The sequence below is a fragment of the Anarhichas minor genome, unplaced genomic scaffold (assembly GCF_050575085.1).
Source record: "Anarhichas minor isolate MPS153535 unplaced genomic scaffold, ASM5057508v1 ptg000040l, whole genome shotgun sequence".
Classification (NCBI taxonomy): Eukaryota; Metazoa; Chordata; class Actinopteri; order Perciformes; family Anarhichadidae; genus Anarhichas; species Anarhichas minor.
Window position 1 is genome coordinate 11,425,105 of NW_027466486.1, and position 21,716 is coordinate 11,446,820.

At 43.3% G+C, this 21,716-nt stretch overlaps 1 protein-coding gene across 1 annotated transcript in view; it reads right to left on the reverse strand.

Moving 5' to 3' along the window:
• The window catches only part of arid1b (AT-rich interactive domain 1B), a 157,917-nt gene that overhangs the window by 100,368 nt on the left and 35,833 nt on the right, over window positions 1-21,716 (reverse strand). Inside the window, 4 exon segments of the mRNA XM_076108366.1 lie at window positions 840-869; window positions 871-909; window positions 1,583-1,687; window positions 15,739-15,912. Of these exon segments, the coding sequence (XP_075964481.1) occupies window positions 840-869; window positions 871-909; window positions 1,583-1,687; window positions 15,739-15,912 (348 nt within the window).

Genomic DNA, 21,716 nt, shown 5'->3' on the forward strand with positions numbered 1-21,716 from the left:
GTCGAGAGAGTGAGAAAGAGAGAGGGGGAGAAAAAAAAAAATGGTTACATCTCTGCAGTGACAGCTTGCTGGAAGAGCCTGGCAAACGCCGAGCAATTTCTCTCCCCTTCTCTCTCCCTCTCTCTCCTCCTCTATCTATCCATCTCCCCTCTCTCTGTGTCTCTCTCTCATCAAAACTTGCCGCCGATTAGGATCTCGGCGAGCCATGCGCTTTGGATGGGGTGTGCAAAAACACACGGAGAACCCAAGGGGTAAAATGCCAGGATTAAAGTGGTGAGGGAATATGGGGCGATATCGGCTGTGGTTCAAATAGATCGGCCCCCGCGACTGCGGCGGCTCCTCGCCTCGTCTTGCTCTCTTGCTCCGGATTCACACACTGATGCATCAAGGCCATTTCTCATTATAGCACGAGGGTGAAAAAAAAAAAAAAAAGCTTTCATGATGCTACTTTAGAGGGAAAGACAGAGAGGAAAAGGGAAGGGGGGGGGGGGGGGGGGTAAAGAGTGTGGGAGAATGAAAATGAAAGAAAAGAAAAAAGATAAAGCAGATGACATACTACTAGTATGTAATGGAGGAAAAAACTGTGACTGTGTGTGAATGAGAAAGAGATGAAGGAATCACTTGGATAAGTGACAGATAAATCAGCCGCTGATTTGAATCAAAGCAGACTCGACCGTCGGTGTGCGTTACACGGCCGATGAACAGAGACTTTAAAAGTAGTCTATGGAAAATAGTATGGCTTAATTTGAGTTTGTACACTTAATATTAGTCCTCCTTGCAGTTCATTCCTCCACTCCTGAGGCAGTTCCAAAGTCTCTGGTAAATTAAACGGCACACACCTCAAGCAGTGCCAATATTTGCGACCATTTGCAAATGTCTATTTATTCTATTCTTGAAAGTGCTGAGGAGCTGTGAGGGGAGAAATGATAGAGAGTAAAAAAAAAAATAAAAAAAACGATTAGTTTAGCCAAAAAAACTGGAGCAGCCCACATATCTGTCTCCCCTCACAGATCGGCCTGGCCTCACCATTTCTTCTCAATTACTCCTCCAGTCAACCTGCTTAACGATTTTTAGCTCGCCCCAGAAAGCCGAAGGCGTGTGGGTTTGGATGCGTGACTGCGTGCATTAGCGAGAAACTCTGTGTCCGTGCATATGCTTTTTCTGTATGTGTGGGGGCGTGTGTGTGTGTGTGTGTGTGTGTGAGTAAGTGCATGATGCTGAGAACACTGGCTGGAGCATGTGGCCTTTTCGCCTCCGGCATGGGCGCCAGTCAAAACACAGACATCAACTCTGAAATGAGCAGTCAAATCCATGTCTCCCGTGGGACACGAGACAAAGAGGCGTGTCACAGGGTGAGTGGAGGCCTCTGATTGGACAGAAAAGCTTACAACTGAATGTTAGGGAAAACACAGGAAGTGGAAGAGGACACAGACACAAATGTTTCTTTGAGGCTTGATGGTGTGTTTTGGCGTCTGCTGCAACAAAAAGACCCTCTCGTTCTCTCACACGCAGAAACGTTACCCTGATGTGTAACTCTGTGACACTTTGTGCTCACTGGTGGGCAGAGCTGTCAGTCACTCACCGGCAGACTGGACGGGCGGTCTTGGGAGACGCCATCCTCATTGTTGGCCTTCCCAGAGTTCCCTGGGGCCGGACCCCCGGTGGCGTACGTCTCCTGCTGCGCCTCCTGCTGCGCCTCCTTGATAGAAAAACAGATATAGAGAGAGAATCACAGAGAGTCATTTACGTCTATGATCAATAAATTAAAATGATGTATTTTACAGTACATTGCCAATTTTTTTTAGTTCTGAAGGGGATTATAAATTAGGATATTAAAAATACTGTATATCATGCGTTTTGGCAGTTATGAGGGTTGAAGAAAAGACAATTACACCATATAATGCAGTTAAAAGTGCTCTAGGTAGTTTCAAAACATTATCATTAAAGTGTCCTCTGTCTATCAACACGATGAGAATAATAAGCTCATGGTTTCACTGACTCCAGGTCATATTTTCCAGAAGTCTTTGATGTATAAATTTGAAGGATTCTTGCTAAAAAAAATAAATAAAAAGGTGCATTTATGCATATGTGCATGAAAAACAAAATGCGTCAAGAGAATTTATTTTCAATCTGCCTTGGGGTTGAAATCATTACTCACTTCCTGCTCAACACTTGTGATGTCATGGTATTCAAAACACGCTTAATTCATGATGAAAATGGTCTAAATGTGTGTGACAGAGATTGAGAGAACGAGTTGGACTGTTGAGGGTGTCTCAGGTTTAATGGGCTGGAATAAAGACTCGGATTCCCAGTCAGATCGAGTCACAACACAAAGAGGCACACTGCGCGAGGAAATACTGACGCTGATACAGTACATGCGGACTGAAAAACACACCCATCCGCACCCCGGACCCGGCTATTCATTTCAACCGAATCCCGGCCTAACCATCAACTAATCCCAGAAAAAACACACACATACAAACACACACCAATACACACACACACACACACTCGGTTCTATTGTTCAATCGAAGTCATTTTCTTTCCCTCTGTAATCACAAGCCTATCGAGTGTAAACCAATTTTCTCCCCATTGTCGGAGGTGTTGCCCTCTCCCTCTCCCTCCCTCTGTATCTCTCCCTCCTTCCCTCTCCCTCCTCTTCTCATTCACCGCGGAGGTCGTTCCTCCATCATGTTAAGCGTCGGCAGCACAATGGCAACTTGTTAAGGAGCTCTGTGTGGAAGGATTAGTGATAACTGATCGGCGAGACGAGGCGAGAGATCACACACACACACACACACACGAGTGTTTGAACACACAACCAGACGCAACATGCTGTACGTACACGAACAGCCACACATTTGTGTTGTACGCACATACACACACACACACACACACACACGCACACACACATGCATATACAGTCTGTGTTCAAGCTTTTACTTTCAAAATCCATTTTTTCCCCACAGTTTGATTTCTTATCTGTTGTGTGATTATACTGTAGTAGGTGGGCAATATCCCTGTCAGCTAGGTGATATAATTTTATTGCTGAAGATTATCCTTCACAGCGAGAGATGTATCATGTGGAATGGATCTATTATCAGAGCATTAAATGTGTCGGAATTTGTGCTTCCAGGGTGAATGACACCAATTTGGCACTTTTGTACATTCTTTATGAAATCTGATGTACAGTTTAATACACACTCTTTACATTACCTTTAAGGTTACTGTACACACATTTGCATGCCGCATTAGCAGCCGTGCACACACAGAGACTAAGAGTTAATGTATTCATTCATCCATTATTAAGAACAGGCAATTTAATGACCTTAAATGCCCTGGAGTAGTCCCTTCAAATCCACATTTCAATTATTAGCCAATTAAATTACTGAAGCACTAATACTAAAAATATAGAAAATGTTAAATACCCTCATGTTTCCTGTCAATTATTCTATCTATGTAGGCATGTAGTGGACACTTACTCAAAATACATTCTTAGCATGAAGTGAACTCTTAACTCTTGCATTGTGCAGCCATGCCCCCTTTGTACAGTTCTCATAATCTTCATAATCTGGTCCCTGAATATGTTCCAACGGTTTATCTCTCTCATATGTTTCAAGATCGATCATTCTCGTTCGCTGGAACCTCAATTCATTTAGGATAAACCATTATTATGATTTCAGTTTTCTCAGCTAATAGATGGAGAATAAAGGCATGTCAGCAACATTTCAAATGTATCTGCTCCGACAGTTTGTCATGCGTTTGATTGACACATGGATCAAAACACGAAGTATAGAGGTTTAAGGCAGATTTGAGATGACGTTCTTGAGTAAAGATTGTACTGGTGCAACTATATATAAGTATAAATATATATAAAAAAATAATATATAGTTATATATATATATAAATAAATATATATACAGTATATATATAACTATATATTAAATGTTTGTATATATATATATTCCTCATTTCTACTTGCTGATATTCTGTCTGTGCTTTGTATGACTGAATTGTCTTGTTGTAATTTTGCATACATGTGACTTATTTTCAGGCTCCTCTTGTAGAAGAGGTCTTGTTTTCCATTAGACTTTCTGCATAAATAAAGTTTAACTAACTACATTTTCAATTTTATTCAAAGAATAATCAAAGGGAAAATGGTCAGCCAAATAAATGAACATCCAACCATAATAACCCCAAACCCCCAACATCTTCCTAACCACGCCTAAAAGCCAGATGTGGTTCGGTTCATCCCAGAGGTGGGTGGGTGCAGAGACACTTAACAACAGGATGGCAGCAAAGAACAGAGGTGCTATGTTAAAAACAAGGTTTATTAGTTTCCTCCTCGGGGCCTTGGGCAAGCCCAGTGTTTAAAATGCCCCCCCCCTAGGAAACCAGACTTCGACACAAATACACCTCCGCAGGTAAATAAAGGCTCGGGGAAGAAGGGACGAGGGGTGTGAGGAGGAGGAGGACAAGAAATGGAGGTGAGGAGGTGTGCGGTGGCTTTCTGATAGGTGGACAAGTGTGTACTGATAGGTGGACAAGTGTGTACATGTGCTCGGTTCAGTTCAGATGAAAATGCACACATGGACAGAAGACAGTTGCTCACACAGTGAAATGAGAAGAGTGGCTGCTGACCCAAGTCCAATATTTACTCAGGCATATGAGTCTGTAGTGTGTGTGTGTGTGTGTGTGTGTACTCGAGGGGATTTCCGTTTTAAGTGGGTCAAAGTGAGGTTAGCCTCGTACTACTGTTTACACTCACGTTCTTACATCATCACTGTCAACTGTAATATGGACAGAGAGGGTGAGAGAGATGGAAACAGAGACTGGGAGGAGGGAGTGAAGATGCTGACAGAGAAGTACAGAAGGTGAGATGCAAAAAGGATAGGGAAGGAGAAAAGGGAAGGAGGGAGAGAGAGAGAGCGAGAGGGGAGGTGAAGAGAGAGAGAAAACAACAGTGTAAAAAAAAAACTAGAAAAAGCGAGCGCGGGAGAACATCAGAGGCAAATGAAGGAGAGCTGCGAGTGCATCCTTTCATTTGAGTTTTTTCCAGTCCATTGTCTCAAAATCCCATTTCCCAGCTAATTTAGAAGCTTCTAAAATACACTCCACTCCATACCTTAAGCCTTAGGCCACAGCTAATCCTATCTTCACACACACACACACATATGCGCACACACACATAGACACGCTCATTCATCCTCCGTGCTTTTCAAAAGACTTCTTCTTGGCATAGTAGAAACAAATGAAGGATATTGAAGGCAAGCGTTTGAAGTACATGAGGGAATGCAGGAATCAAACTGTGAGTTAAATGCTATTAGACAGCTGTGTGGAGAGGCAGTGTAATATTAGATTTGATTGAATAGATGACTGCTGAATGTGGTGTAATATATAGAGCGGGAGAGGCTTTATGCGGACGCAAATCAATATCGCAGCACCATGTTAATCCCAGCCACTCAGGGACGGGAGTCGGTCGGTAAGTGAGAAGCGTTCGGAAAGCAGGAACGTTGTTGTGCGATTGTCTGGAATATGAGACTTCACAAAGTAGTCAGACCGGTTTGTAATGTAATCTTTCACACTGATATCAGTGTGACGCTAGACTTTGGTAAAGAGAAAGAGAAGAGGTCAAAGGTGAAGTTGTGCTCTGGAACAATACTTCCTGGAGCTATCATTTTTTATTCGAGGCCACAACAGCTGCACCAAAACAGCAATTCCAAACATGACATGCAACCAATTTGACACTCCCTTTCTCTTTTGGCTCACACCTAATTTAAAAGTGTTGTACTGAGCCTTTTTGGTTGGTTGCACCGCACACTTTTCTACCTCTATATTCCACCGCGGAGCAAGGTGAAATGTTGCCCCGCTTTGCTTGTATGAGTTTGATTGCCTCGGAAAAACAAGCAAGGAAACTGTCATGACAGCAAGCGAGCACATTTGATGCCACCACTTGACACAAGGAGAAAGCAGCAGGAGGGAGCAAAAATTCACAGCCACGTTAAGCAGATTTTGGCTGACATCTGCCTCGATCTCCTTTTCTTTTTTTTTAAACAGCAAAAAAAAAAAAAAGGTAGTTCAAACTATACTTCAGCATTATTTTTGAAAATAACGCGCTTGCTTTTTAATCCTTTTTTCCACCGCCCTTGTCTGCTCTGGGCTATATTGCTTTTATAAACTTTGTGTGCGGATGTCGGTGTTTTCGTCACACACTAGTTCTCGCGTTATCGTAGGGGTCAGCTGCATTTCTCAACGTCTTCCACTCTCATCCTCTGTTCTTTTCTTTGATGGCTGTGCTTTTCTTACCTCTTGTCCTTATTGCATTTATTTTCATTTTTCTTGCTCCTACCTTCCCTCAACATCCACTCTCTCCTCTCAGTCTTAAATGCTCCCTCACTCTGCATCACCCCACCTCCCTCCCTCTCCCCTTCTCCCTCTCTGTCCATCCGCTCTACTCATTAATCTCTTGCTTTCTCCACGCCTATCGCACTCCTTCCCCGTCTCTCTTTTTTTATACATCACTCTTCTTCTTTACTTACCATCCCACCTCCGTTTCTCCATCTCCATCCCTTTCTCCACCCACACCCCATCCCTCTCTCCCTGTCTCCAGCCCTTCTCCTCATGACTACCAAATTAATTAGTCACCCCCCTTTTTCCCCTGCACCTTGGCAGATGCACATCTCCACAAAATCTGACGCTAATGCCATTAATATTCATTAAAAATTAAGCTTAATTGCGTGTCTTTAAGAGAGAGGCCCATAACCCCCCTCACCACCTATACACACTAACCTTACACACACGCATGCACACACACAAACACACACACAGACACACAACAAGAAACCCAGTGCATTTGACCACCATCCTCTGCCACATCACCCCAAGGACTCTTCAGGTCTCTAATGTCCATTGGGTGAGACCCTGAGAAGCACATACACACTCTCTTTCTCACACACACCCGCTGAGATATACTGGGTCAGGCACTGGGAAAAAACAAGGTCAAGTGATGGGAGGGTGAGACAGAGGTAAGAAGTGAGGAAGTGTTTCCTGCTGTGACCGAATGTCCTCATTTCTGTATTTGTGTGTATGGCCTGCTCACTACCGCTAATTACTGTTAAAGGCAGCTGCTAAAAAAACGACCAACCTTAAAGTAGAAACACTTACAGACGTGTACAAAAAGCTGCTATGCATCAAGGAGAGGCGGGGGTGGTGGTGGTGGTGCTTGGGGGAAGAGGGGGGCGCACATCCATATTCAACACCCCGCGTTCACACACACACACACACACACACACACACACGCGTTGGTTCATACTTGCAGATACGCACACACGCTCACACCAATCAGACTGACTGAACCATAATTAAGGCAACAATCAGCAGTGAGAGCGAGCTACACCGTGTTCTGGAAAATGTGACAAATCAACATTTGGTTATGATGTGCTTGTCTTTCATGTTTTCTTGACACTTACATCTTTTGATCCATTTCAGAGTATTTGGAAAACATTGCAGCTACATTCTGATTATGGCTGTAAATATATTATAGGGCAGACCTACTTTCGTCTCCGCCAAACTGCCTTTTAAATGTGTGTTGGTTCCACGCCATGTAAATCATGGCCATTTATTCCAGGGTCTATTATTATCATCAGGGGAAAGGTGACCATTAGCATGGAAACAGCTACTATATGTGCATATGTGTATGCGACGAAGCCTGTGTGTGTACGCCTAGATATCCGTGACCTATGTCAGTGTGTGTATGTGTGTGTGTGTGTGTGTGTGTCCAGCCTATCTTAATAGGTCCATTTGTAGCAGGACCTGTTCTAGTGCTGTGTCCTTCAGATTGGATTCTATCTCAGCAATCCCCCTGACCTTTAGCACAAAGAGACTACAAGAGAGGACCAGAGCTCCGACACGGGGCACACACACACATAAGCACACTTTCACACAGTCTGTACACACACACACACACACACACACACACACACACAACCAGCCACAAGCAAGCATCCACTCTTGCCCATATAAACAGAATTACACAAAAGAAACACATGCAGACACAGTAAGAAATGCTCATGCAGAGACAAACACACTGGTGTGTGTGCAGGCCATCCCTTAGGGATGATGTCAGATGTAGCCGACAGTGTTAGCTGCAGATGGCGTTGCCAGGGCTTTCATTCCCGTTCCTCTACGCAGGCTAATCAAATAAGAGCCGGTCTTTGTACCATCTTCACTTCACACACTCTTCGCAAGTCCCCGTCGCCACCACCCCCATCCGCCCATTCACTTCAATTGCTTTGGCACACAGTTAAAAAGGACATCCACCCAAACTGGTGAACACCCACATGACTTTTGCTCAAGCACGGAAGAACAATAGCGGTGTGTTGGGGAGCTCGACTTTGACATTCTTTTTTTTGTGTGTGTGTTTTCTCTTTCTCCCTCTGTCTGTGAAGTCGGTACCCAGGAACAAATGTAGCGGCATTTCCTAACAAATGGCAGCTAAATTAGGCCCCTAGGGTGCAGTGCTGCTAACTACCGGCCTCCTTTTTTTCTGAGCCATTATGATTGTCCTAACCGTTCCAAAAACACCTCTCGCGTTCTCGTTCATTTGCATTTGAATTGCAGCTCGGCTGTACAAAAACAAACATAAATCAAAAAAGGGAGAAAAAAAAAGAAGAAGAAGAAGAAGAAAAAAACAGTGGCGGATTCTAGTCGAGCAATTAGCGAGTGTCACTCAATGTGAAGGTAAAACACACACTAAATTAAAATCGTTGTCTCAAACACACACACACACACACACACACACACACACACACTAAACCTAGCTGACATATACAGCGTATATTTTTTTTCCTTCAATTTTATCATTTAGTTTTTGCCTGAAAACTCATCAAGCTTAAGTGCTCGTCAGCGGCGGCCAATCGGAGTGCGGCAGGCCCAGGGTTGCCGTGGCGATACGCGGGGACATTTAGAGGACTCCGATAAACTCTGCCATTTAAAAGGTTATGACAATTAACGCGGCTCTCCGCAAATTACCACTGCCAGACCTTTACCCATGGACGTCTCTCTCTCCCTCTTATCACCCCGCACCCAGCCTCTCTCTCTCTCTCTCTCTCTCTCTACCTCCTCCTCTCTCTCACCATTAGCCCTCCATTTCTGCAGCCTGTCCTCCCTCCATCCCTCGCTCTTACAGCCACCAGCACTTTTATTATCCTGTTAATTAACAGAGTTCTTCACTTAATATTCAAATGGTGACCAATTAATGACATTGAACTTTGGGCGCCCCACCCACCCACCCACATGCTAAGCCCCCTCTACACACAGACACACACCTTCCCCTCCACTCTCACCTCATCCTATTCACTCTCACTTAAAACATTCTCCTTCCTGCCTCTCATTTCCTCCGTCTTGTCCTCACTACTTCCCCTCCATCCCTCCACCTCGTCGCCAAGGTGAGCTCCCATTTCCGCGTGAGAGAGAGAAAGAGTGTGTGTGTGTGTGTGTGTGTGTGTGTGTGTGCATTGAGGGGCAGTCACGGTGACTGAGGCAGCAGAGCAAGTATACAGCAAGGGGGTAATAATGCCAGGGGTGCAGGACATAGAAAGGCTCTCCGGCCTTTTAATTAACCTGGTGTGATTAAAAGCGGGGCTGGCGGAGGGCGGGGGAAAGGGCCTGCTGCTTCAGCCGGTTGGGGGCAGAGGGGTGACAGGAAATAGGAAATGACACACTGGAAGTATTGTAAGCTGGAGCCAGGCGATGTGCCAGTATGTGAGCAACTATGGTTTATAGAGGTTTTTTCTTGAAAGAAAAAAAAAATGACACTTAAACTTCTTGACTTTGATAACAGGAGTTTACCAAACAATCTTACACAAGGTCCATTTAGTAACATTTCTGGAGCTTTCAATTGGATCACATCAAGAAGGACCTTTAAAGTCAACATTGACAAGAAGTCTTTAAATTGCTCATTAAAACACTTTTTTTCTCAATTTGAACACTTGCAATATCATAACAACTTGGAAGATTTAATCTGCAAAGGACATTTGTGTGATATGATCAAAAGCTGTGGAACAGCCACTGAATGTAGCTTGTAGTGAGATTCTTTTGTCAATATTAATTTCCTTTATGAGAAACACTTGATGTACAAACGTGCAGACTGCTTATAATATACACAATATACAATGTTGCATATTACGCTCAGGTTTCACAACAAAAGCAACTGTCTTTTCAAAATAAAAGGAAAATTATATTTAAAGCTTGAACTGCCAAGCTAAAGGCCTTTACACACCGGGGACATGACAAAACAATTTAAAAATCAAAGCTATTCAAATCGGCAGCGATGTGAACTTGCGACAGCTGCAAAACCAAAAAATCGCTTAGAATAGATTTGCACAGGCAGAAGACCAACTACCGTGATACTGTTGACACAGAGCGGCGTGTGGCAGTCTGTCTATTTTTAATGTTAGGTAAAGTTACGCAGTGTATATGTCTACGGCTTTTATTGTCAAAGGTGAGAACAGAAGGAAAGGATCTGGTATGAAAGGAATAATAAAGTGTGCCGTCTAGTAGCCTCCACGTTGTTGTGCACTATAATGTACATTTTGAAGATGTCCGGTCTGCCCAACGTGATTGGCTGATGCCTTGATTCACGGTGCGAAAGCTCAGAAAAATCCACCTTGTTCCAAAAAAAAAAACAAGGTGGATAATATATTCTGTTCAGTGTGAAAGTACTCATGACAAATATAACGATAATATATTGATGTGCGGGAAAAATTCCCCCCCCCCCCCCGGGTGTGTAAAGGCCTTAAGAGAGTTCACCCCTTCAGTTCACACCACATGGCGGACATGTGATGCTGTGCTCATGAGCATCACTAATCTAAACCAATGACCAACGTCCTTCCATGTAGGTCCCTGTAAAGAGAGCTTGTCTCCTCCAATCAGCTGAGAGCTCCTCTGTGCCACAGCACAGCTCCCCAGAGCCTACTCTCAGACAGGAAGAGGAAATAGTTAAGGCCAATAGAGGAAACGACCGGTGGGATCAGTTTCACAGAGGAGAGTGGATCGGAGGTTTTTACTGCAGGGAGTAAATGTCACAGGGAATGACTTCCTTCTTCAAAGACTAGCAGTGAAATCACTACAACTCTGCTATACACCAAACAGCACTCAGTGGCATATTCACCATACACTTTATGTTATACTACAACAGGGCAAGGCCATATTCTGTAACATGTAATTACTCATAAATCTAACACACTGCTTCTTGGTGAAACATGAAATAGTGTGTACTCCACGGAATGACTGATCAAAGCGAGTACCATGTTCTCACAACATTATGAGTCTGGCAGCTGGCCAAGGTTGCATTTCACCGCCTTTCAGTCTATCCTGTCACACTCTAGTGTATACTACCCTATAAAGCAAACATGCCCCAGAAAATAATCTCCAAAATTCTTGAAATTACAACTCTCTCATTTCCGTTTTTATGAGGTAGAAAGTATCTGACAGTAACAAGATATCATGCACTTCATCTGTTATGTGTCAAGTGCAATATGGCCGGTAAGCGTAAGAAAGGGCACTTATTTTCTCCTTTTAAGCGTTTTGTCTCACGCTGTAATTGAAGCCAACAATCAGACCAAACACATTAGGGTCATGATATTTATAGAGTGTGTTAAAATATACTTCCAGAAAAGGGGCTTCTATTATATGGCATTTAAATGTTTTCTTTCACAGTAGTGAGCCTTGATTCAAAAGTGGAAAGTGACATTTTAGTATACAAACCAGGTAGTGTGTGAGGTCAAAAAGCCTTCTCAATCAATTAAGTATATGTCACAGTGTTTCTGAGGGCTCACAATCATCGATTTGAAAATATCCGATGTCCTCAAACACAAACAGACACACACTTTAAAAGCACTTCTCCCCTGATGCGATATTACATTTATATGTTTTGGTATATGCCTTGATGTCTTAGAAATGTCTTTTAGCCTGTTCTTCTCCTCGCAGTCAGCTAAGGTCAGTGCAATAGACTCAAAGAAAGATGGCATTTTCACTTTGATTTGTTGCAAAACCAGCTAATAGCGGTTGGTTGGAGAGCAAATTCTGTGTCAAAGGCAGCTGGAATGGTTCCATCAACTGGAGGATGTCCTCTGGCTAGGGTTAATGGGAGTGGAGTCGGGGGAAAGGAACTGCGGAGAGCGCCGGAAGAACAAAATAAAGAACTTTTCAGCTTGGATTTCTCAGAGTAATGCAGGGTCAAAAAACCGGGGTCAACGCCACAATGGCATTCCTAATCTGCCGTGCGCTTGCTATTGTGTGTGTGTGTGTGTGTATGTGTGTGCGTGTAATCTGTTCTGTGCGCCTCACATCATGTCTCATTTCAGCCCAGAATCACAGACAATCACAGCTCAGAAGCTCAGAATTCTTGCAGCACACTCGGCTAAATAGTGTTCACACAGACACATGCAGACACACTTATTAAAATAAAAAAACCTTACTCAGAACAGAAACATTAAAGTAATATACATCGCTGAGTTAAAAGCACACCAAATACTAATACAGTTTATTACAAATTTGCCAACTTCACTGTGTAAGTTTCATTTCCAAACATGTTTACTCTTTGATCCAAAATCAAAGACAGGGACTTAGTTTCTTTGGTATTTAAATGTTTTCTGGTATTTTCTGGTTTTCTTTCCCTCTCTAATTCCTCTCTCACTCAATCGATGGACAATTAACTTTGTCTTAATGCCACCGCACAGGCTTGTTTTTGTTATGCGTTGAATGTCATTTTTAATGATCAATATTGTGCATATTCAGTAATTACTTGAAAATAAACTGAAACAGAGTGAGTGCTCGGACCTGGATATTGCATTTGTTTCACACGATGGAATTGGTATAGCTGTGTTGCAAAGTACACGGATGTATATGCCAAAAACCCACCTCTGTCTCAGGGAATCTAGCCTATTACCAACCATTCATTTACATTTACACATAGTCTGTAGCTACCCGGTTTCAGTTGAATTGGGCTGCTAGTTGGAAAGAGAGTCCTTTGACTGTACATGTGCATTAATGGCCGGGTTTCTTGTTAAAGCTCACTTCCCATGCCAAGCTAAAATGTAAAGATGTTATGTAGATGTAAAAGTATGGGAGCTGGGAGCCTATTAGTCGAGAAAGACTGGATTTAGTTGGTCTACAGTTTGATTGTGAGCAGACAGGAACCAGGAGGTGTCTGTACATTGCCTGATGTGTTGCTGGGACATAAAATGCTATATATCTCTAACACATAGGAAGGATTTCTTGATTAGAGGTAAAGACAGCGGGACGCGACGTTGTTGCAGTGCAGGCTGCCGAAGGTATTGTGGCTTTTATGCAGCGATAAAAGACCATGTGTGCCGATTGAAACGTTTTCCCTCAAAGTAGCATTTATGCTTAACAATGACAAAACAAAGGGAATCCGGCTCCGCGGTCACCACAGCAGTTGGCATGGCAACCAATACGGGACCTATCAGCACAGGTGAAACGAGGCTTTGGCCAATCGGAGCGCTCGGGAAGAACTACCTGGTGTGTAAATGTCAGCGAGGGTCAATTGCCGCCACATCATCAGCGATGATGAAAACACACCATTACTGTCACAAAATGTCAACGTGGCCATGGATCTCAGCCTTCCCTAGTTAGAATGAATAATGTTTGTTCAGCGGGCTGCACGGGCCGTGTGTGTGAGCATGTTAAGTGAGGAAACAAGAGTAAGTGCTTTTTTTTTTTCCCAGTGTGAACAAAAGGCACGCCGGCTGAAATGTTCACTCAGTATGAAAATTACTATGCTAAGACTAACGATTTCCTTTTTTGACAACCTGCTTTTGTGTTCACAATGGCTTTTTACTTGGCTATTTGTCTTGGTGTGCTCAATATTCAGGGCTGTCTAAAGGAAGGTTTAACTACATCTCAGTAAATCACAGTATAACTACCTCGACAGATTCCACTACACCACTGCCAAATGGCATCAACTGGTGCAGATGCTTAATAAGTCTATTCATATTTGTGAGCTGCTAATGGCTCAGTGTTTTTCTCGGTGTTGAGTAAAAAAAAAAAAAAAAAGGATGCTTTTAAAAACATCGTGTCCATGCTGCCCTTCTTCAAAGGAATGCGCCTTTAAATTCTAGAAAGTAAATACTTGCAGGGGAAATGGTTCTGCATAGCACATTGTCATTGGCCTCCGTGCTGTTTCATGTATTCTATACAGTTCGGTCCTGCAGGAATGAGCTGTCGGAGTGGACATCTCAAAACTGCTCGCTCTTGCTTCGTGATCATTCTGCTCTGGAGTGGGAGGGGTACAAATCAATCAGCCATGTTTATTAAAGTAGCAATCACTCTACTGCACGTTAAAGTCCTGCCTACAATCTTTACTTTACGTTAAATAAGTGTTAGATGGAAAATAAGATCCAATAGTAGATGGTTAAATTGTCGATACATTAACGTCTAAGCACCATTTTAGTGTTGTAGCTGGCCCAGGTGGTGCCACATCTATCTAATTTATATACTTCTTGGGTATTTCAATCACAATTGGCTATTTTACAAAAAACAAACAAAGATTGGAAATGGACTAATATGGCCACTATAGATGAATAGAAACATGCCTTTATGGCCTCCCTGCATCACTCATCTGTCTTTCTCCAGTTCTGCTTCATCCTATCTTCTCCTTTCCCACACTGCTCTGTCTGAGTTTTGCCTTCCTGTCCAGTTCTGTTGTAATCTCTCCCGTCTAGTATTGTTCTTTGTCCTGCTCAGTTTTGTTCTGCTCTGTTCTGATCCAGGAAAGGGCTGTTAGCCAGAGGCTGATAGATCCCTCTGGCAGCAGAGTGGATGGGAAACACATGGCCAGCCTTCACTCAGCTCAAAAACAACTGCTTGAACCCTGCAGCTTCCCGATGGAAAACTTCTACAGAACATCATGCTGAAACTTGGCAGGACAAGTCTCAATCCAAATGTGTGGAACAGGCCTATTGTTGTACTGAGGATTGGGTTTGCACAGGCGGGTTTATGTTCATAGAAAACGTACAATGTGTTTGTGCACTATGACCGGCCAATCTGTGACCTAGTATTGCAAAAGTCCTTTTTCTGTTTGTACATTGTATGTGTGTGTATGTGTGTGTTTGGTAGTGTGTGTGTGAGAGTGTGCGTGTGTCTGTGAAGTTGAGAGAATATGAAAATATATAGAACCAGACCGAGTAAAGTACCTGTCATGTACCTTCACCTGTCATGAATAATGTGAGGGAATACTGTGACCAATACACCAGGCATCAGCACGTTATCGTTTATACACACACACACACACACACACACACACACACACACACACACACACGCACACACACACACACACACACACACACACACACACAGTCTATCCCTTAAGGTGATCTCTCCAATCTCAGCACCACTAAAATATTAAAATACAACCCATGTAAAAAGATTTGGATGAAATCCCGTTCTTGCTGATATTTCAAATTTTATTATTGAAGTTACATCGGATTGTCGACATCTGCACATCTATGTGTAACTGATGCATCTATTCATATTTATTTATTGAGTTATGGTAATCATTTCCATTTTTGCTCGCGGCATGTAACGGGGACTTTAGGCTTGGTTACAGCTGTCTTGGCCAATTTTTTCCACACAGGAAACGGCACAGTGGGCGCCTGGGCCTGAGTGTGATGAGTTTATGACTCTGTGTGTGTGTGTGTGTGTGTGCGTTAGTACCTGTTGTGGCGGTGGTCGAGGCTGCAGGTAGGGGCTCTGGGTCTGGCCTGGAGGGGTCTGCTGAGGGGGGCTGAAGTACGGAGGGGTTCCCTGCTGCCCCGCCTGCTGCTGCTGCTGCTGCTGCTGCTGCTGGCTGTAGCCCCCCATCCCCTGCTGGCCATATGGCGCCACCTGCTGAAACGACCAATCACACAACGGTTAGAGGGGAGACATTAAGGTCAGGGCTGAGGTTGAAGCAAAACTTTCACTTTGAATTAAAAGTAATTCAGAGAGACTGTCAGGTGCAGTTAGTATAGGCATCACAGCCAGTCTTCCAACCTAAAGTCCTCTTGGAATAATATGAAATTAAAAACAAAAACATCCCACGTGGGCTTACACAAACTGGCTTCTATCCATTTTCCAATTCATCTGATTGTTCCTCCGCTGACGCTTTTAATTTAGCTCAGACCAGGCTGTCACCTGCCTCCCAGAAGTCCTCTGCCTAATGAACTCTCACTGCAGAAACCTCTAACGTTATGTCCTCCGGCTTGCCAAGTGCATCCTCCCCTCTACATTATCTCTGTCTCGGTCAGCTCACAGATGGGATGAGGTGTGTTGGATATTACCGCTGGCCCGTCCCTGGCCGTAGCCCCTAATGAGGGACACATGGATGAGCCGGGGCATTCCAGAGCAGTGCAGTTAAAAAACGAACTCGCGAGGGCGAAGCCATGCCAAGTGCCAATGCTGCATTACACGGTGGTTACGAGAGAGAATGTGAACAGGGAGTGTGTGTAACAAGCTGGCACCAATACAGTCTAAATCCCTCCTTGTCGTTTGTTATGACTACAGACAGCACCAGGTGCTCCTCACTCCTCTAAGGATTTCCTGTGGAGGCTGGGGTTTTCTCATTCACACAAATACACACACACACACACACACACACACACACACAGGCCGAGAGCAGACTATTAAACAACATTTATGACCACCGCCGAAGCCGTTTGACAGCACTTTTCATGTCATATTTTTTCCCCATCATGTCGCTCTGCTTTTATATTTAATGTCGACCAAAAGTGCTGCCACAAACTCATTAAACAAGCACACAGGCTGTGATTTGGGGCGTGTGCAAAGCTAGTCCACCTCCAGCCTTCGCCCCCGAGTCCTAAACTTCGAAATGCCCCTTTAAATCTTCCTTGGCAGGCTTGGCAGAGTAAGACTCTCTCAAACTCAGAGTGATTTATATCTCAAATGACGGTATTATAGGGAACTCCGACGTGATGGAACTTCTACACTACAGTCTTGTCAGATCAAAAGCAGAGAGCACACATCCAGCGTTGTAGTTTTACAGCGACCGTTATGAGTGAGAAAAAGTCAGTCATAAAAGCCCTGTTGAAACTGGTGGCTGGTGTAAAATACAGTGAAATCTGATCCGGCTGCAGAGGGCAAGTGGAGATTAATATGTTTGAAATAGTTTTCAAGAGTAACTTCCTTTGAGTGGGTGTTAAAAAAGAAATCTTCTCTCTCTGCTGGCTGAAGCTTTTTGACTCTCTGAATAGAGATGATTGGACAATGTAGAATATTTTTCACTTCAATGGAAATTTGATTAGAAAGGACAGGTCTGTGAGTGCGGTGTGTGTGTGTGTGTGTGTGTGTGTGTGTGTGTGTGTGTGTGTGTGTGCGCTCAGAGTGTGAGAGTGTCATTAGGCCGATGAGACAGACAGACAGGGTGAGATCAGTCTAGCTGGCAGAGGGGTTAATAGCATGGCCCCGCTCATGCCAACAGCACCACTGGATTCATTACTGTCAGCCGGGGCAACACACGCACACGCACACACACACACACACACACACACACACACACACACACACACAGACTCTCATACCAATGTACTCAAATGAATGTACGTGAATTCAAGTTGTCTGTATATTATGTAGAGATTTGTTAAAGTAAGAAAGACAAAAAAATGCTCTCTCTCTCTCTCTCTCACACAGACACACACACACACACACACACACACACACACACACACACACACGTCATTAGATGTGGATCAAAGCCACTCTGACAAATCAGAAGCAACTCTATCCTGTGATCAGTGATTACAGGCTGTGTGTAACACAGTGGGTCTCAACTGGAACACAACTGTTCTGGGATTGGCCAGGATTAGGTCGCCATGGAGATCGAGACCAGACAACCGTGGGTGGGTTTCTGTCTCAGACAAATACAACGACAGGCAGACGGACGGATCTGTGCAGACAGCGACAGCTAGGCAGAGGAACAGATAGATAGACGTATAGGCAGAGAGGGAGACGAATCACACACAACCGGGTCAGCAGAGAATGGTTCTTTAGGTTTTTGTGCCTCGTCTCGGTGCTAAAAATAACCTTGTTAGAAAGCATGAAAGGCTAATGAATAAATAATAAACTACACCAGATTCTGTTGTCTGTAAAACTGCCAGTTTGAGTTGCGGAGATTTTATATGTAAAAAATACACCTGGGACACAGATAGCAAGCACGCCGGAACAAGAGAGCTTCAACACACCAATGTTACGTCTGCTGCCTCTCTTTGCTTTGTATCAGGATAAAGTGTCCCATGACTGACTGGCTGGGTAAAAATAAATGTGTAACGCTTATTGTATAATGTCATGCTATGTGATTCGGATTTTCGAGTTATTCAAATTCAAGAACTTGCAACAATCTGAGACCGCCGATTTACTGAGATTATACCTTTTTAACTAATTACAATTAGGCCTGCCGAGATAACTATTTTTGTTGTCCCAGAAATAATTGCGATAAACGATAGTATTGTGATTTTAAGACCATTTTATGCCACTGATAAAAAGATAATAGAATAGCATAATAATGCAAGCGTGCCCTTTAAAAGAGCAATGAACTTTTAACTCTGGAGAATTTTCAGACATTGGAATGGGAGTGTGAAGAAAATATTAAAATGTATCAAATAAATAACCAAACCAAAACAATAAATTAAAAGGCCTCTGTTAACAAAAATGTGCAACATCGCAATTCCCAGCTCTCCTAAAGGCAGGGAAAACCCTGTTGTTTATTCTGGCATCATGTCGGCAAAAATATTGCTGACATTCTTATGTAAACAAAGACGCATGTAAACACAACGGGCAATATCGCGGTCAGCAACAAAACGATCAAGGTCATGTCATATATCATACGATAGATCAATAACGTAATAATTGAGACATGCCTGATTGCAACAGACCTAAATAACTCTCTTGTATATGATTGGGTCTTCCCAAACATGGGAATAAATGCAACCCTGGACGGTTTATCTTTTTTTTTTCCCTCCTCATTGTTGTCATACAGGTCCTTTTCAAGCTGCCTGTAGCTACTTTATATAGAAAAAGCTTTACAGGGGACCTTTAAAGAATGTCCATTTTCAGTGTATTCAAGAACACATACTGACAGATATGCAAGCTGGTGGACAGGCAATCAGGTAAGCAAGCAGAACAGACAGACACGGAGACAAAACGAAAAAACGAGGCAGAAATATCACCAGTCAGTCAGTCAAATAGGAAGAGAGACAGCAGGCAGACTGGAGGTCTAACAAGTAGCAACCTGTCACCGTGGCTTTGGGAAGAAAGAAAGAGTCATTCAAATGCAGCTTCTGTTTGATCGCTGGGGGCGACTGTATGAATGTACTGTACCTACTGTGTACACACCAGCTCACTGAAAACGGATTCTCTTTGACTGAAAATATGCTTAGTGATAAACAGACTTGCTGTGCTGTTGCTTATACCAATACAAATAACACAATGCTCAGCCCTTTTCCTTAAACTCAGGTGTGTGGAAGCAGACAAAATAACTGTGATTTATCCGGAGTGCCTTGGCAGGCACACAGTGTCAAATAAATGTCTGTAATGAAATGACAACAGATGTGAAGTGCTGTAGGGAGAAATGGCGCAGAATAGACGTCCTGCGAAGCAAATAATTCACCATAAACTGCAGAAACAGTGTGAAGAAAACAAAAGCCTTGGCGGCATATTAAGATACAAAAGACACAAAACATTCACACAAACACTGAGAAGAACTCAATCAAAAATCTATCAAAACAAGTGTCATATGCAGAGGCAGACAATATTTTCCTGCTCCGCAGATGGAGGGGAATACATAGCCATGCTAACCCTCATCCATGGCAGCGGTGTGTGTGTGTGTGTGTGTGTGTGTGTGTGTGTGTGTGTGTGTGTGTGTGTGTGTGCACACGTCTGTGCCTTAAATCAGCCGTTTAAAAACCTTGCTTGGAACAAGGCACTGCTTGTAATTCAATTGGGCCAATGAGCAATAGACAGGAATCTTCATAATTCTGCCGAAGTGGCGTTACGGCTGGCTGGCAACCGGGACCAGAGGTCGCCCATTTTGAGTGACAGATGGACTCAGCCAACCAGAGAGCTAACCAGAGCCACCACCCCGACCACTGAACACACACACACACACACACACACACTGACAGGCATGACAGGCGCACACAGGCAGCGCAGCAGCATTAGCATGCTATCATGCTAGTAGGCCACCACAAGTTGAACTAAAAATAAGAAAGACTGTAGGGGTTACATGTAATAAAGAGTCAGACGAGCTGACAAAGACTGAAACAGACAAGAGAAGCAACATAAAACATGATAGAGACACATGAAGAGATCTAGAGACGGCGGCAAGGGAAAGTGTTTGGAGAGACAGAGATGGAGAGATAGGCAGAGGGGAGATAGACGAGGGGTGTTACAGACTGAGATACGTAGAGGGATGGATAAAGCGATGCTTCGCGTGATAAAGTCAGAGAGAGACGGAGAGATGTGTGGAGAGAAAGGGGCGACACAGACAAGTGTAAAAGAGAAGCAGAGGAAGGAAGGAAGGAAGGAAGGAAGGAAGGAGGAAGGAAGGAGGGAGGACAAGTCTTACAGGAGGGATGGGGCAATGTTAAGTAATGATGAAGACGAATGGAGACAGGAAGGGAACGTGAAAGAGCTTCAGTGGAGCTTCAAGTTCTTTTATACTCACACCATTTGAGGAACGTATGGGAGAGGAAGGATGGAGAGGCAGAGACGGATAGATAATATAGATCACCAGGTGAATGGAATTCACTAATTACCTTTAACGAGCAGCCATAGATTGAATAGCAGCAGTGGTTTGAGGTCTGACGGCTTCACACTAATTTGAATCAGGTGACAAAACTGAGAATACTGAAAACATAAAAATAAAAAAATCTAACTTAATTTTGTTTTTGTCTTGTATTTTTGAGTGTGCTGCCGATGCACATTGTTGTCGCACAGCTCAAGACAGATCTCAAAAAAAGGAAAAACAAAATAGAAAATACTTGAAAACCATTGGCATGTGCATGTATTGTATACTTCTTAGTGTATAACACAGTACAGTTTACAGTAACTACTGCAACAAACAGCATACTACAAATATTGTTAAATGTATTATCTAATCATTTCCATAATACAGTGTTTTAGCAGTTACGAATCTATATAATAATCTACATACTTTGCCATTTTTGTCTGAGTTTACAATGATACAGCACAAGATGCTGCCATCCGTCAAACTGTAATGTTTTTGTTTTTTTAATGGACTGAGAATTTTGAATTGCATTGTGCAATGCATTACGGTAAAATGGTGCCCTTCAAGTGCAAACTCAAAAATAGAGCCGGGTCAGTATGCGTACTGGTGTCTTTGGCTTGACCGAGAAAAACCCACTGCTGTTTGACAAGTGGCCCTGATCTTTACAGATGGAAACGCCCAAACAGGCAGTTAATAATACAATAATAATACAAAGAAATAATCAAACATCCCTGCAGTGATGGTAGGGCATGCCGATGACAAGATTAGATAGGATACACTGTGAGCACTGCACTTTATTTATATCCTGCACAGAAACTGATGGATGCTGTAACACCTGCTTCGCTAACATTAGCATACATGACACTAAAAGCCCAACGTCATCAATTCAAAGAGACACTTTTATATATAATCC